The sequence below is a fragment of the Rana temporaria genome, chromosome 7 (assembly GCF_905171775.1).
Source record: "Rana temporaria chromosome 7, aRanTem1.1, whole genome shotgun sequence".
NCBI classification, from domain to species: Eukaryota; Metazoa; Chordata; class Amphibia; order Anura; family Ranidae; genus Rana; species Rana temporaria.
Genome location: NC_053495.1, coordinates 82,533,094 through 82,547,433, shown reverse-complemented (window position 1 = coordinate 82,547,433; position 14,340 = coordinate 82,533,094). Strand labels below are relative to the sequence as shown.

The following is a 14,340-nucleotide window of genomic DNA, read 5'->3' as shown; positions in this document are numbered from 1 at the left end:
CCCCTGTCAGCCACCTCTCTGTCAGCAACCCCCCTCCATCAGCCCCCTTCTCTGTCAGCAACCCACCCCTGTCAGCCTGCCCCTCTCTGTCAGCCCACCCTTCTATGTAAGCCACTCCCCTCTGTCAGCAACACTGCTCTCTGTCAGCCCCCTTTCTGCCTTTCGGCTCCAGGAAGGTAAGGTTTTTTTTCCCTCTTGCTGTAATGGAGGTCTCTATTCGGGGGGGGGGGGGCAGGCATGGTCTGATATTTAATCTGTTATTTTCTTCTCTATTTGTGGGGTGCCTGTGGATTGCTTTGAATTTTTTGTAATTAAAAGGTGCTTGAAATGGTTGTAGAATGCACAGTGCCACTTTGTGAACAGTTTGTATTGGGTTGGGTTCAGTAGAGCCGATTCAGGTTTTTGGATGGAGGTACAATGCTGCTGACACCGTCCACTGCCCTACTGACACCGTCCACTGCCCTACTGACACCGTCCACTGCCCTACTGATGGTTTTAATTTTTTGTGTATAGAGCCATGACAGGTCCTCGTTATACTCCTTTATACATGTATAGAGCCATTACAAGTACTCTTTATATTCCTTTACATGTAAAGAGCCATGCCAGGTCCTCTTTATATTCCTTTACATGTAAAGAGCCATGCCAGGTCCTCTTTATATTCCTTTACATGTAAAGAGCCATGCCAGGTCCTCTTTATATTCCCTTACATGTAAAGAGCCATGCCAGGTCCTCTTTATATTCCTTTACATGTAAAGAGCCATGACAGGTCCTCTAAATACATGTATAGAGCCATGACAGGTCCTCTTTATACTCCTATATACATGTATAGAGCCATGATATAATATGATATATGATAGGATATAAAATAATGAATGTGGGGGCCTTTTGGTGGGCGTGATTTATTTGGGGGGGGGGGCAGCATTTCATTCTTGGTCCCAGGCAGCACAATGTCTTGGGCCGGCACTGCTGAGTAGACTACAAGGATCTATATTATCCAGCCTGTCTCTCAGCCGACAGTTGAAAGAAGATTCTTCAAGAAAAGATAAAATAAAACAAAATAAAATAAAATTTCTCCTCAGGGCGCTGGGCCCAAAGGGAGCCATATGTCCTTCTCCTTTGCTAAGCAGAACGAAACTGAGGCTGCAGCTGCAGTGAGGAGGGTTATGTCTGGAGGGACCGCCCCCTGGGTAGGGCTGTTCAACTCTGTTAGTGTAACATGTATTTAATTATCTAACATGATTCTGCCTAGTCCTCTCCTGTAAACAGGGAACATAACCCACTTGTCAAGACTTAAGGACTTAAGCTGTGTCCGTCCATGGACAATAAGAGAAATATTTTTTTTTTCCAGACACCCTAGAGAATAAAATGGCGGTTGCTGCAATAGTTTATGTCAAAATGTATTTGCGCAGCGGTCTCACAAGAGCAATTTTTGGGGAAAAAATGCACCATTTTTACTTAAAAAATAAGACAGCAGTAAAGTCAGACCAATTTTCTTTATATTGTGAAAGATAATGTTTCGCAGAGTAAATTGATACCCAACATGTCATGCTTCAAAATTGTGCCCGCTCGTGGAATAGCGTCAAAATTTCACCCTTAACCGCTTCCATACCGGGCTGTTATACACACATCCCTACCAGGCCTATTCTGGCACTTCTCTCCTACATGTACAAATCATATTTCTTTTGCTAGAAAATTACGCAGAACCCCCAAACATTATATATGTTTTTTTAGCAGACACCCTAGGAAATAAAACGACGGTCATTGAAACGTTTTATGTTGCACGGTATTTACGCAAAAAAAATTCAAACGCCTTTTTTTGGGAAAAAAATTGTTTCATGAATTAAAAAAATAAAACAGTATAGTTAGCCCAATTTTTTTGGAAAATATGAAATATGATGTTACACCGAGTAAATAGATACCCAACATGTCACGCTTTAAAATTGCGCACATTCATGGAATGGCGCCAAACTTCGGTACTTAAAAATCTCCATAGGCAACGCTTTGAAATTGTTTACAGGTTTAGATTTACAGAGGAGATCTAGTGCTAGAATTGTTGCTGGCACTCTAACGCACGCGGCGATACCTCACATATGTGGTTTAAGCTGCGTTTACATATGTCGGCGGGACTTGCGTGTGCATTTGCTTCTGTGCGCAAGCTACTGGGGACAGGGGCGTTAAAAAAATGTTTTTGTATTTCTTTTTTTTTTTTTACATATTTATTTATTTTTTTACACTTTTTTTTTATTTTATTTTTTTTATTATCACTTTTATTCCTATTACAAGGAATGTAAACATCCCTTGTAATAGGAATGTGTGTGACAGGTACTCTTTATGGAGAGATGCAGGGTCAATAAGACCCCACATCTCTCCTCCAGGCTGGAAAGCATGAAATCGGTGAACAAAAATTCACCGATACCATGCTTACTGTTGCTTAGCAGCCGCAATTGCGGCTTTGTTTACTTACGGGGACCCGGGCGTGACGTCATCACATCGCGCCCGGGTCCTCCGACGGTCATAGAGATGACTAGTGACCATCTCTATGCTTCCTGCCAGCGCCGGACGATTCTTTCTCCGGGCCCCCGATGGCACGGGAGAGCCCGGAGAAGCACCGGATGGCGGCGGGAGGGGGGGGATGTTCCGCCGCTATGATCGTTTTTACGTTGTGCAGAATCGCCGGCACAAGAGAAGGATATCTGAATGATGCCTCTAGCTGCAGGCATCATTCAGATATCCACCCGCAAAGCCCAGGACGTCATATGACGTCCACCCGGATCGTTGGAGGTCCGTTGTGGACGTCATTTTACAATGGGCCGGGCGGAAAGTGGTTAAAAATCTCCATAAACGACATTTAAAAAATTCTACAAGTTACCAGTTTTGAGTTTTAGAGGAGATCTAGTGCTTGAATTATTGCTCTTGGCTCCAACGATCGTGGTGATACCTCACGTGTGGTTTGAACCGTGTGAGGCAGCGCAAAAAAAAAAGAAATTAAGCGCCCAGTCCCTCCAAGCTCACGCCCAGAAGAAAACTCATACATAAGTTGCGCCCACAAATCTAAACAGTGTTCAAACCACAAATGTGAGGGGTATTGCAGTGATCATTAAAGCGAAAGGAATACGTTTAAGCACAAGACCTCCTCTGTAACTCCAAAATATAAATATTGCAACAATTGCCCTTTTATTCTCTAGGGTCTCTGAAAAAAATATCTATGTTTGGGGGTTCCAAGTAATTTTCTAGCAAAAAATACTCTGAGGCCTCGTACACACGACGGGACATGTCCGATGAAAACGGTCCGTGCACCGTTTTCATCGGACATGTCCGCTGGCGGATTTTGGTCTGATGGCTGTACACACCATCAGACCAAATTTCCAGCGGACAGCGAACGCGGTGACGTGGCCGCGCCGTCGCCGCGACGATGTGCGCGACCCTGGAAGGTCAATGCTTCCACGCATGCGTCGAATCACTTCGAAGCATGCAAGGCTTTTCGGCCGAGCGGACATGTCTGGTGAGTCGTACAGACGACCGAACATGTCCGACGGACAGGCTTCCAGCGGACGTGTTTCTTAGCATGCTAAGAAACATTTGTCCGCTGGAAACCTGTCCGATCCGCCGGAAAATTGTCCGATCCGCCGGAAAATTGTCCGGTCGGCCGTACAGACGACCGAACATGTCCGCGGAAACTGGTCCGCAGACCAGTTTCAGCAGACATGTTCGGTCGTGTGTACGAGGTCTTAGTCTTAGGCATGAAGGGGTTAAAATCGATAAATCATTCTTAGCAACCTTGCCATTTTTCTTATTTTGCTACAAGTGAAATTGTTTACATGTACCCAAATTCTTCTATACCAAACAGTGCGAAAAAAAAGTCAGTCAAAAACAAAACTTACTTTGTACTTTTGGCCTGATGTGCCTGGCAGTCCTCTTGGTACCTGTTGAGCTGTTCAGGCATCAGATTGCTGATAGCCACTTTTAGTCTTTGTAGTGGCTCTTTCAGTCGGTCATCCTATAAAAGTAAGCACACACTAGCACAAAATACATAATGTGTATATAGACAAAAAGCTATTTAAATTTCATAGCCAGAGGTTAGCTTTTCTGTTACAATATTCAAAACACAAACATTCCAAAACAATCTTGTTCTTCCAAATATTCTTAGTAAAGGCATTAGGACTAGTAGACCAAATAAAAGGCTGTGACAACTATGTCTCTTGAAGAAAAATAAAAAGCTTGCACTATGTAGATGTCAGAAGAAAAATTCCTTTAAATATGTATTCCATGTTATAATAAGGTTGTGTGTATAAAATTAAAGGATGAGGCTCTAAAAAGTTCAATAAGTGGTTGTGGAAAAATAGGGTGAATACAGTAACACGTTGGCCCGGATTCACGTAGATCGGAGTATATTTGTGCGGGCATAGCGCATCTCATATGCGCTACGCCGATGTAACATTGAAAGGCAAGAACAATATTCACAAAGCACTCGTGCCCAACGTTGCGTCGGTGTAACGTAAATTGTCCGGCGTAAGCCCACCTAATTCAAAGTAGGAAGGAAGTGGGCATGATCCATTTAAATGAAGCTTGACCCCATGCAAATGATGAGCCGAACGAACGGTGCATGCGCGCGCATGCTCACAATCACGTCAAATTTACTCCCTAAGATATGACGGCTCAATGCCTACGACGTGAACGTAACCTACGCCCAGCCCCATTCACGTACGACTTACGTAAACAACGTAAAATACGACGGCTGTTCCCTGGTCCATACCCTAACATGACTTACACCTGCTTTATGTGGAATAACTTTACGCCAGACGTACACCTTCCGTAAACGGCGTCGATTACAGCGACGGGCGCAAGTACGTTCGTGAATCGGCGTATCTCGGTCATTTGTATATTTGACGCGTAAATCAATGGAAGCGCCCCTTGCGGCCAGCGTAAATATGCGCCCAGGCTCCGACGGCGTAGGAGACTTACGTCGGTCAGATGAAGCCACAATTCAGGCGTATCTAGCTTTAAGAATCAGGCGCATAGATACGACAGGTGCATCTGTGCACTTATGCGGCGTATATAAAGATATGTCAGCGTAAGTGATTTGTGAATCCAGGCCAGAATGTATAAAATCCATGAGAAGCAAGCTATGAGTCCATAAGTGATAAATCCTAACACCAACGTAGATTGCTCTGAGATAAAACTTCTAGTTCTTCCACCACAAGATGGACTTTTGCCTCTTTTCAACCAGACTATTTAACTAGGTAATTATGTGCCCAGCAGGCGGCCCAGATATTCTGGGTGCAATGGCTACTGGGTTGAAATTTGCAGACAGTGCACAATGGCCTTGAGGCCTTCTAATAGCTTCTGCAGGAGTAGAATATCCAGGTATCTCTAAAAAATGGATCCCCGTGACTCGCTGAAGTGCCAACACCAGGGCCATCTTTGTGAGTACTCTAAGTATTGTGGCTAAGCCAAAGGGTAGGAAATATCCCAGATGGACAGAAGCAACCGCTGACCTTATAGATTCCATACAAAACCTTAAAAACGTCAGCAATTTAGATGCAGAATGGGCCACACGTGACCATTTGGCTTCGGCACTGAGCAGGATGGTGTAAGTAACTGTGAAACCTTTTTGGAAACCCCCCGAGAAAGCAACTGGTCAAGTGCAGCAAACAATGCTGCTCTTTTGTCTGAAAAAAAAAATGCCCTCAATGACATCGAAATCTGCCCGGAATCCATCCGCGGTGACGTGTCGCGCCGTCGCTGCGACGATGACGCGGCGACATGCGCGGCGCTGGAAGGTAAAGACTTCCACGCATGCCTCGAATCATTACGACACATGCGAGGGAGGGGAGCGGACGGATTGATCCGGTGAGTCTGTACAGACCACTGTATCAATCCGCTGGACAGGATTCAAGCGGATAGATTTCTTATTATCCGCTTGAAATTCGTCGGCTGGAATTTTTTCCACCGATAAATGTCCGCTCGGACGTACACACGACCGGATCTATCCGCTGGAACTGATCTGCGGATAAATCCCAGCGGATAGATCCGGTCGTCCTTAAAGACTAATAGCCGGATTCAGAAAGACTTAGGACGGTGTATCAGTAGATACGCCGTCGTAAGTCCGAATGCGCGCCGTCATATGTTTGCGCGCATTCTTAAAATGAGATACGCCTCACTGTTGCTAAGATACGACCAACGTAAGTCTCATACGCCGTTGTATCTTATGTGCATATTTACGCTGACCGCTAGGGGCGTGTACGTGGATTTACGCGTCAAATATGTTAATGAGTAAGATATGCCGATTCACGAACGTACGTACGCCCGTCGCAGCAAGCTACGGCGTTTATGTAAGACATACGTCGGCGTAAAGATAAACCACCAAAAAGATGGCGCAGCCCATGCAAGGTATAGACGGAACAGCCGTCGTATTTTACATTGTTTGCGTAAATGTACGTGAATGGGGCTGGGCGTAGGTTACGTTCACGTCGAAAGCATTGAGCCGACGTCGTTTCGTAGGGAGTATTTGCGGCCTTATTTCTAAGCATGCGCGCATGCGCCGTACGAACGGCCCTCATTAACATGGGGTCACGGTTAATTTAAATGTAGCCTGCCCACTACATGCCTACTTTGAATTAGGCGGGGTTACGCCAGCCCATTTGTGCTACGCCGACGTAACTTACGAAGCAAGTGCTTTGTGAATACTGTACTTGCCTCACTATGTTACGTCGGCATAGTGCAAATGGGATGCACTACGCCGGCCAAAAGATACGCCATTGTATCTGAATCTGGCCCTAAGCCTTTTTCTGACACTTGCTGCTTACAAGTTATAATCAGTATTTTTTACTAGAAAATTACTTAATGTGATCTTTTATCCAAGCAAAAACATTGTGATTCTCATTTTAGCCAGAATTGTGCAGCTCTAACCAACGGCATATGTGAGTACCAATGAGCAACAAATATAAAAAGAACAAAAAAGTTAAACCTGGGTGGCTAAATATGGTAAAAAGGTATAACAAAAAAAATGGGCTTAAAAAAAATATAAGGCCAGAGGGTTCACCATTGGCATTTCAAAACTACAAAAAACGCAATAAGAAATGCAAGAGTTTAAGAACGACAGCTAAAATAGATTACAAGAGACACACTGCATCAAAAAAATCTAGATCAGAACATATTGGCCCCAAAAAGGAAAATTTGTCATAGGGAGAAGGCAACTGTATTATATACTGTATATTCATCTCCTCAGTTTATACCAAGGAAAAGGAGGGATATAATAAAAAAATTTAAATAGTATATTGAATGTACCCCTGAGGCGGGCAGAAACCCGGGTACAAAAAAGAAAAAAAATTAATGCAAGAACCCAGATAGCTCACACTTGACAGTCCTCAAAGAACTTAGCCATGTTATAGCCAGTCCATTATTGCTAATTTTGAAGGACAGCTTACTGACTAATGGTACCAATTGACTGTAAAAAAGCAAACATGGTACCAATATTCAAAAAAAGGCGAGGATAAAGTGAGTAAAGTAAAGTATTGAACACGTAACCATTTTTCTAGGTAAACATATTTGACATGACATTTTTACTACATGTCGGTAAATACAAAGAAACCAAACCAACTAAGTTCAGAAATTAAGTTATGTTTAACAAAATGGAGTGAAACAGGCAACAATTATTAAACACGCTAACTGAAATGTATTTGTACAACATCCTTTGTTGGTAATGACAGCTTCAAGACACCTACTGTATGGAGAATCTAGTCACATGCATTGCTCTGGTGTGATTTTGGCCTATTCTTCCACAGAGTCTTTACATTTTGAAGGTTCAGTGGGCATATTCTATGAGCTTTGACCTTAAAGTTCTTTCTATAGATTCAATGCAAGTGATTTGCTGGGCGATTCTGGCAGCTTTATTTTCTCTCTTTGAAACTAATTGAGCGTTTTTTTGGCTTTGTGTTTGATGATCTGTATTTTCATTATCATCCTGGTAATTGGCAGCAGATTTATATCAAGAATGTCTTGGTGCATTTTTCAATTCATCCTTCCTTTAATGATATGAAGTTTGCCAGTACTGTATGCTGAAAAGTAGTCCCACACCATAATGATCCCGCCTCCAAACTTCACTGTTTGTATGGTGTTTTTGGGATGATGTGCAGTGCCATTTGGCCTCCAAACATGGTGTGCATTATGGCATCCAACAAGTTAAATTTTGATCTCATCTGACCAGACTATATTATCCCAGCATCCTGATAATTATTTTCATTCCTCTGTCAGAAATTTTGCAGGGAGCACCTGGTCGTGCTTGGTTTATGGTGAAATTATGTTCTTTCCACTTCCGGATTTTGGCTCCAACAGTGCTCACTGAAACATTCAGAAGTTTAAAAATCCTTCTGTAAACAATTCCATTAGTATGTTTTGCAACAATAAGGTTGCAATGGTATTGAGAGAGCCCTTTGCTTTCACCCATCATGTTTGTGTGACACCTTGGTAATGAGACACCTTTTTTTATAGGCCATCATTTGAGGCTGAACCAGCCGATAATAACCACTTGCCTACTGGGCACTTACACTGGGGAAAATTATTATTTGATCCCCTATAGATTTTGTAAGTTTGCCCGCTTACACAAAATTGAAAGGTCTATAATTTTTATCATAGGTGCATTTAAAAAGATAGACACAGAATATCAACCACAAATCCAGAAAAAAACCCACAAACAAAAATGCTATAAATTAAGTTGCAGTGAGTAAAATAAGCATGTGAGCCCCAAGCAAAACATGACTTAGTACTTGGTGGAGAACCCCTTGTTGGCAAGCACAGAGGCAAGACATTTCTTGTAGTTGGTGACCAGGTTTGCACACATCTCAGGAGGGATTTTGGTGAACTCTTCTTTACAGATCTTCTCTAAATCCTTAAGATCCAATAATTATTATACATGATTTATATCACGCCAACCGGTTGTGCACCGCTTTACAACATGGGGGCAGACAGTTACAATATAAATCAATACAGAGGGATTAGAGGGCCCTGCTTGTTAGAGCTTACAATCTAGAAGAAATTACAAATTTCATATGGGTGCAGTGTTGCATGGCTGAGTAATTGTCATTCAAATTGTGAGAGCACTGAAAGTTGGCCTGGTTAGTAAGGGTTTTTACAGCGGGGAAATTATAAAAAAAAAAAAAAAAAAATTCTTGGTTTGTTGTAAAATTGTGCAAATAAGTATTTTTTCTTCATAAATTTATACTGTTACATTTCTTTGGTAAAAATAACCCAAATTGGTGTATATTATTTAGTCTGTGTGAAAGTTAGCATCTACAAGCTATGGTTTCCAATTCATACCTGATGTACGGACGGCCTATAATTTCTTGAGGCCCTAACATGCCAGGACAAATACCCCCCAAATGACCCTTTTTTGAAAAGTAAACATTTTAAAGTTATAATTTGTCCCACAATTCTTTGGAAAAAATTGGATTTTTTGTACTCACCGTAAAATCCTTTTCTCTGACGTCCACGGTTAGATAATCAAATACATGTTACTTTAACAGAGTTGAACAGTCCCTCCAGACATAACCCTCCTCCCTGCAGTATGCAACCTCAATTCGTAACAAGCAGTACAAACATAAAAAGGAGGGGTGGGTGCTGTGTCTGTCCATGGACATCAGAGAAAAGGATTTTACGGTGAGTACAAAAAATCCTATTTTCTCTTATCGTCCATGGACAGACACAGCTTCTTAAATCTTGACAAGTGGGATGTCCCCAAGCAGTGTCAAAAAACGAGGGGTGGGAACAGTATCAGTAGAACCAATTTAACTTCACCCCAAAACAAGCAGAGCTCAACGGAGGAGGTGCAACTTTAAACAGCCGCCTGCAAAACCTAGCGGCCGAAAGAAGCATCAGAAGATGCACCCACAGCAAGATATGGAAAAAGTGTGAACGGACGACCAAGTCACCACCTCGCACACCTGTGAGACACCTTGATGTCGGAAAACCCAGGAAGCACCAATTGCCCTGGTCGAAAAAGTGCCATGACCGGAAAAGGGGGAGCGTGCCCCCTAAGAGCATAGGCCTGTATGACGGTCTGCTTGATCCACCGAGAAATGGTGGTCGACAAGACCGCCAGGCCCTTTTAGCAGACCAGACACAGACACAAAAAGAACGTCAGATCTCCGAAACAGAGTCGTAGCAGGCAGGTACACCCGCAAAGCGTGTACCATGCGTAAAGTATGAAGTGCAACCTTCGTAGGATGTGCCGGCCGAGAACATAAGGATGGAAGAACAAAGACCTAATTTAGGCGAAACCACCACCTAATCCTTATGGAGGATCAAGTATGGCGACTAGCAAGACAAGACCGCCAACTCAGAAACCCTTCGGACAGAAGTAATGGCCACTAAAAATGCCACCTTCTGAGATCGTGTCAAGAGAAGAATGTTTATTATGTTTCCAAAAGAAAGGTTCCTGAAGAACCGAGAGCACCAGAGACAAAACTCATGGGGGAAAAGGTGGGCCAAGAGGGGGAAGTATATGACAAACCCCCTGCACTAAAAGGTACCCACCAGGGAATGGGCCGCAAAAGGCCACTGAAAAAAAGAAAAAGAAAAAAACACAGCCAAGGCTGAAATCTGCCCCCAATGGGTGCTTAAGGCAATTTTTAGATCCACTTGAAGCTGTAAAAACAGCAGGACCCTGGACACCGAGCACGTCCGTGGATGTCACCCCATCTCTTCACACCAAGAGATGTAAGCCTTCCAGGTGCCATGGTAGATCCTCCAGGAAGAAGACTACTGTGCCCTCAGCATGATTGAGATGACCGAGTCGGACAGACCCCGGTCTCTTAAAACCTGGCTTCCAATAGCCATGTCAAATAATCCAGCGACTTTACAACAGGAGGAAGTATGGGACCTTGAGATGGAAGGTCCTCCCGCCCTGGCACCTGTCAGGGTACCTCCGCCACCAGGCGCCCGAGATCGGCGTACCAAGGACGCCAAGGCCAATCTGGAGCGATTAGAATCATTGGGATCCCCTCAGCCTCCACTCTGTGGAGCAGCCGAGGAAGCAACTGCAATGGAGGAAAGGCATAAAGTAGCCGATACAGACCCCACAGGGCCACCAACGCGACTGGCACGTCTGTACAGGATCACTAGACCTGGCCACGAACTTCGACACCTTTGCAGTTGAGACAAGCTGCCAGGAGATCCATGCCCTGTGAGTCTCACCTCCTGCAAGGGAGCTAAAAACACCTCCAAGTACAAAGACCAGTCGCCCTGGTCCATCATCTGGCGTCTCCAGTAGTCTGCCTGCCAGTATACCTGATGGTAGACCGAAGCCACGGCTGTGTCATTGTCTGGCTGAATCCAGTTTGGACAACCTTGCAACCTCCTCGACCACGAGGAGAGGCATAGCCTGATCGCCCAAAGTACTAGGACAATGATCGGTAGACAGGATTTACAGCACCCGGCATTCCCAGGCGGTCTCCCATCCAAGTACTAACCAGGCCCGACCCTGGTTAGCTACCGAGATCAGATGAAAGCAGGCACATTCAGGGTGGTGTGGCCGTAGGCCCATTAGAGTCCAGCGACTCTAGGTCGACTGGATCCCCCAGGCGCCCCCCTCAACCCGTGAGGCTGGAAACCGCCATAATCACCGTCCACTGGAAGGGAAGAAACAACTTCCCGGACCGAAGAGTCAGGGATCTCAGCAACCAATTCAGAGAGACTCTGACCAGGTGGCGCACCTGAATCTGATGATCCAAAGACAAAGAGATTAGTACCACTTGGACAGTATTTCCCTCAGGAAAATACGAGTGTGGAACTGGGCATATTGTACCGCTTTGAAGGAGGCTACCAACAGGCCCAGGACTCGCATGCAAAACGGAGAGATGACCGATTGTGTGATGCCAATACCTTCACTGCAGACTGAAGAGTCTGCAATTTCTCCAGGGGAAGAAGGACCTTTGCCACAAGGAGTCCGGATCAACCCTAGGTACTCCAAAAGTCAGGACCAGGACCGACTCCAAAATGTTTAACACCCTCCCAAATTCTCGGAGGGTCTGAATGGCTACAGACACATCCACCAATTCTGAGCCAGAAGCTGCTCTCAGAAGAAAGTCAACTAAGCAGCCCATGATAGCAAAGCCTTGCAGTCCCAGCAAAGCTAGGATAAGTGCGAGCTCCTTGGTGAAAACTCTTGGTGCCGACACCAGATCAAAAGGAAGGGCCACAAACTGACAGTGGTCCTTCCCCATCGCGATGCACAGAAACCTCTGTGACTTGCGCAAAATGGGACATGCATGTATGCGTCCTTGATGTCCAAGGACGCCAGAAAGTCCCCCGGATGGAGCGCAGCTACCGCGGAATGAATGGATTCCATGCGAAACTACCCAACGTTAACAAAGGCATTTAGGGCTTGAGGCCCAAAATCGGACGGACCACGTCCATCTTCGGGACCGAGAACAGATTTAAATAGAAACCCTCAAACCTCTCGTCTTGCAGGACAGGTAAAATTACCCCGCAGCTTAGCAAGTCCGACACTGCACCAGGGCAGACCAACGAGCCGGAAGGAGAGGGAGACACGAGGGAAAACATCTGTTCAGTGGATAGGAAGGAACCCTATCTAGTACTCCGAAGAGACCACCTCGCAGACCCACTGGTCGGAGAGCAGGGAGGTTCACCGAGCTGTGAACCTGCAAAGCCGACCTCCCATCCCAGAGACAGGCAGGGGAAGGCTACATACATTGGCAGGTTTGGGTGCTGGCGTGATCGGCTTACCCAGGGACGTTTTAGTCCCCCAGCTGAGCCTTTGTCGGCCAGGGTGGGTTTGCCCGCGGACCCTGACGAAAAAAAACGCTTTGGCGTGGGAAAGGAAGGACCCGGCCGACGGCGGGGCTCCTTCCCCTGGAGGATTGAGGGAGGAGAGTGCTCTTCCTTCCAGTGACATCCTTGATAATGTCGTCCAGCGAGGACCTGAAAGGCCTCCCCACCCTTGAAGGGTAAATCCGCTAGGGCAAAACAGAAGCCCTGGGCATCAAGGGCGCGGCATCCAGTGAAGCATCACAGACATATACAAGGCCCTGGACCAGCTGGTCCACTAGACCAATAACTTCGGGAGAGAGTCGGTGCTCCTACACAGTCTGGTGCAAAACAACTAGTGGCCACAATAGGCCGCAAGGCTGACCCCAGCATGGTAAACATGGAAAGGGTCAGTGCTTCGGATCTCCTATCAGTCAGATCCAATACAAGCAGGGGTTCCTGCAATAGGGAGAGTGGATACCTTATTTACCCTGGCAACTGGAGGGTCAACCACCGGAGGAAAAGCCCACCACTCGAAGAGACTCTCCTCACAGGGGTACCGAACCGCCAGGCGGTGAGGAACTACAAAAGCTTTCTGCGGCTTTTCCCATTCCGCATCTATGAAATTATCAAAGCAGGGCACATAAGAAAAAACCTGTACAGAGCGGTCTGATTTGTGTGACCCAGAAAAAAGACCGAGCCCTCAGCAGAAGCCCAGCTGCACTATCCAACTTAAGGGAGTCACAAGTACCTGGTCCACGGCTCCAGATAAAACAGAACTGGGAATCTGAGCCGCAGCCAGGTCCTGGTCTGATACAGAGCATTCCCAAGGGGTTAGTGGGGGGAGGGGGTGCTTTTTACCCCTCTTACATCCACACTCCATTCCCACCCTGCAACAAAAGTTTTCAGAACTTCCGACAAAGTGTCTGTGGGAATCCCAGGTGCAGGAGCACCAGCTGCTACCTCAGGCATGCTTGGGGAAGAAGAACCAGATACTGACTCCATTTCATAAGCTTCCAGGGCCCTATTCAGGCTAGACTGAAAACCCACCCTCTTGCTGCGCTGACTGGGGGTTACCCAGGGGACTCACCATCACAAGAGGAGACTGCAAAGCGCCGCTGCCCGCCCTCAGTACACAGCGTGTGTGAGAGGAAGAGAAAAACGTGTGATGTCCAAGGACACCAGAAGGTAAAGCTGTGAGGTATTAGTGAGGAGACCTGTGCTGCGCTCCGTAGGAACCAGCACTAGAGGCCAAAGACTCATCAAAGATGGCCACCGAGCATTCCAGATAGAGCAGAACACGGCCACAGGAAAATGGCCGACCGCCATAGCGCGGGCACGACAAAATGGCCGCCAATGGGAGTTTTCAATGTAACTAAAAACCACATAAAAATGGCGCCGGTGCCGCCAAAATGGTGGCAAAACGCTGCATTTAAGGGAAAGCCTATCTAGGCTGAAAAAAACAGTGCAAACTCCTCTTTGTAAAAAAGACTCCCAGCACAGAAATGCAGGTCAGACGCACCACAGTCCCCTCAGTAAGGCACCCCCCCTTCACTGTGAGTGAGATAACACCACAGC

General features: G+C 45.8%; 1 protein-coding gene and 1 pseudogene across 8 annotated transcripts in view; both read right to left on the bottom strand.

The window, feature by feature from the left end:
* UBN2 (ubinuclein 2) overlaps positions 1–14,340 on the bottom strand; it is a 1,075,602-nt gene that overhangs the window by 381,829 nt on the left and 679,433 nt on the right. For all 8 annotated transcript variants that reach the window (XM_040360987.1, XM_040360994.1, XM_040360990.1 and 5 more), the window contains one exon: positions 3,882–3,997. In XM_040360987.1, the coding sequence (XP_040216921.1) occupies positions 3,882–3,997 (116 nt within the window). The remainder of the gene's footprint in view (positions 1–3,881; positions 3,998–14,340) is intronic.
* LOC120946390 lies at positions 11,417–11,535 on the bottom strand (annotated as a pseudogene).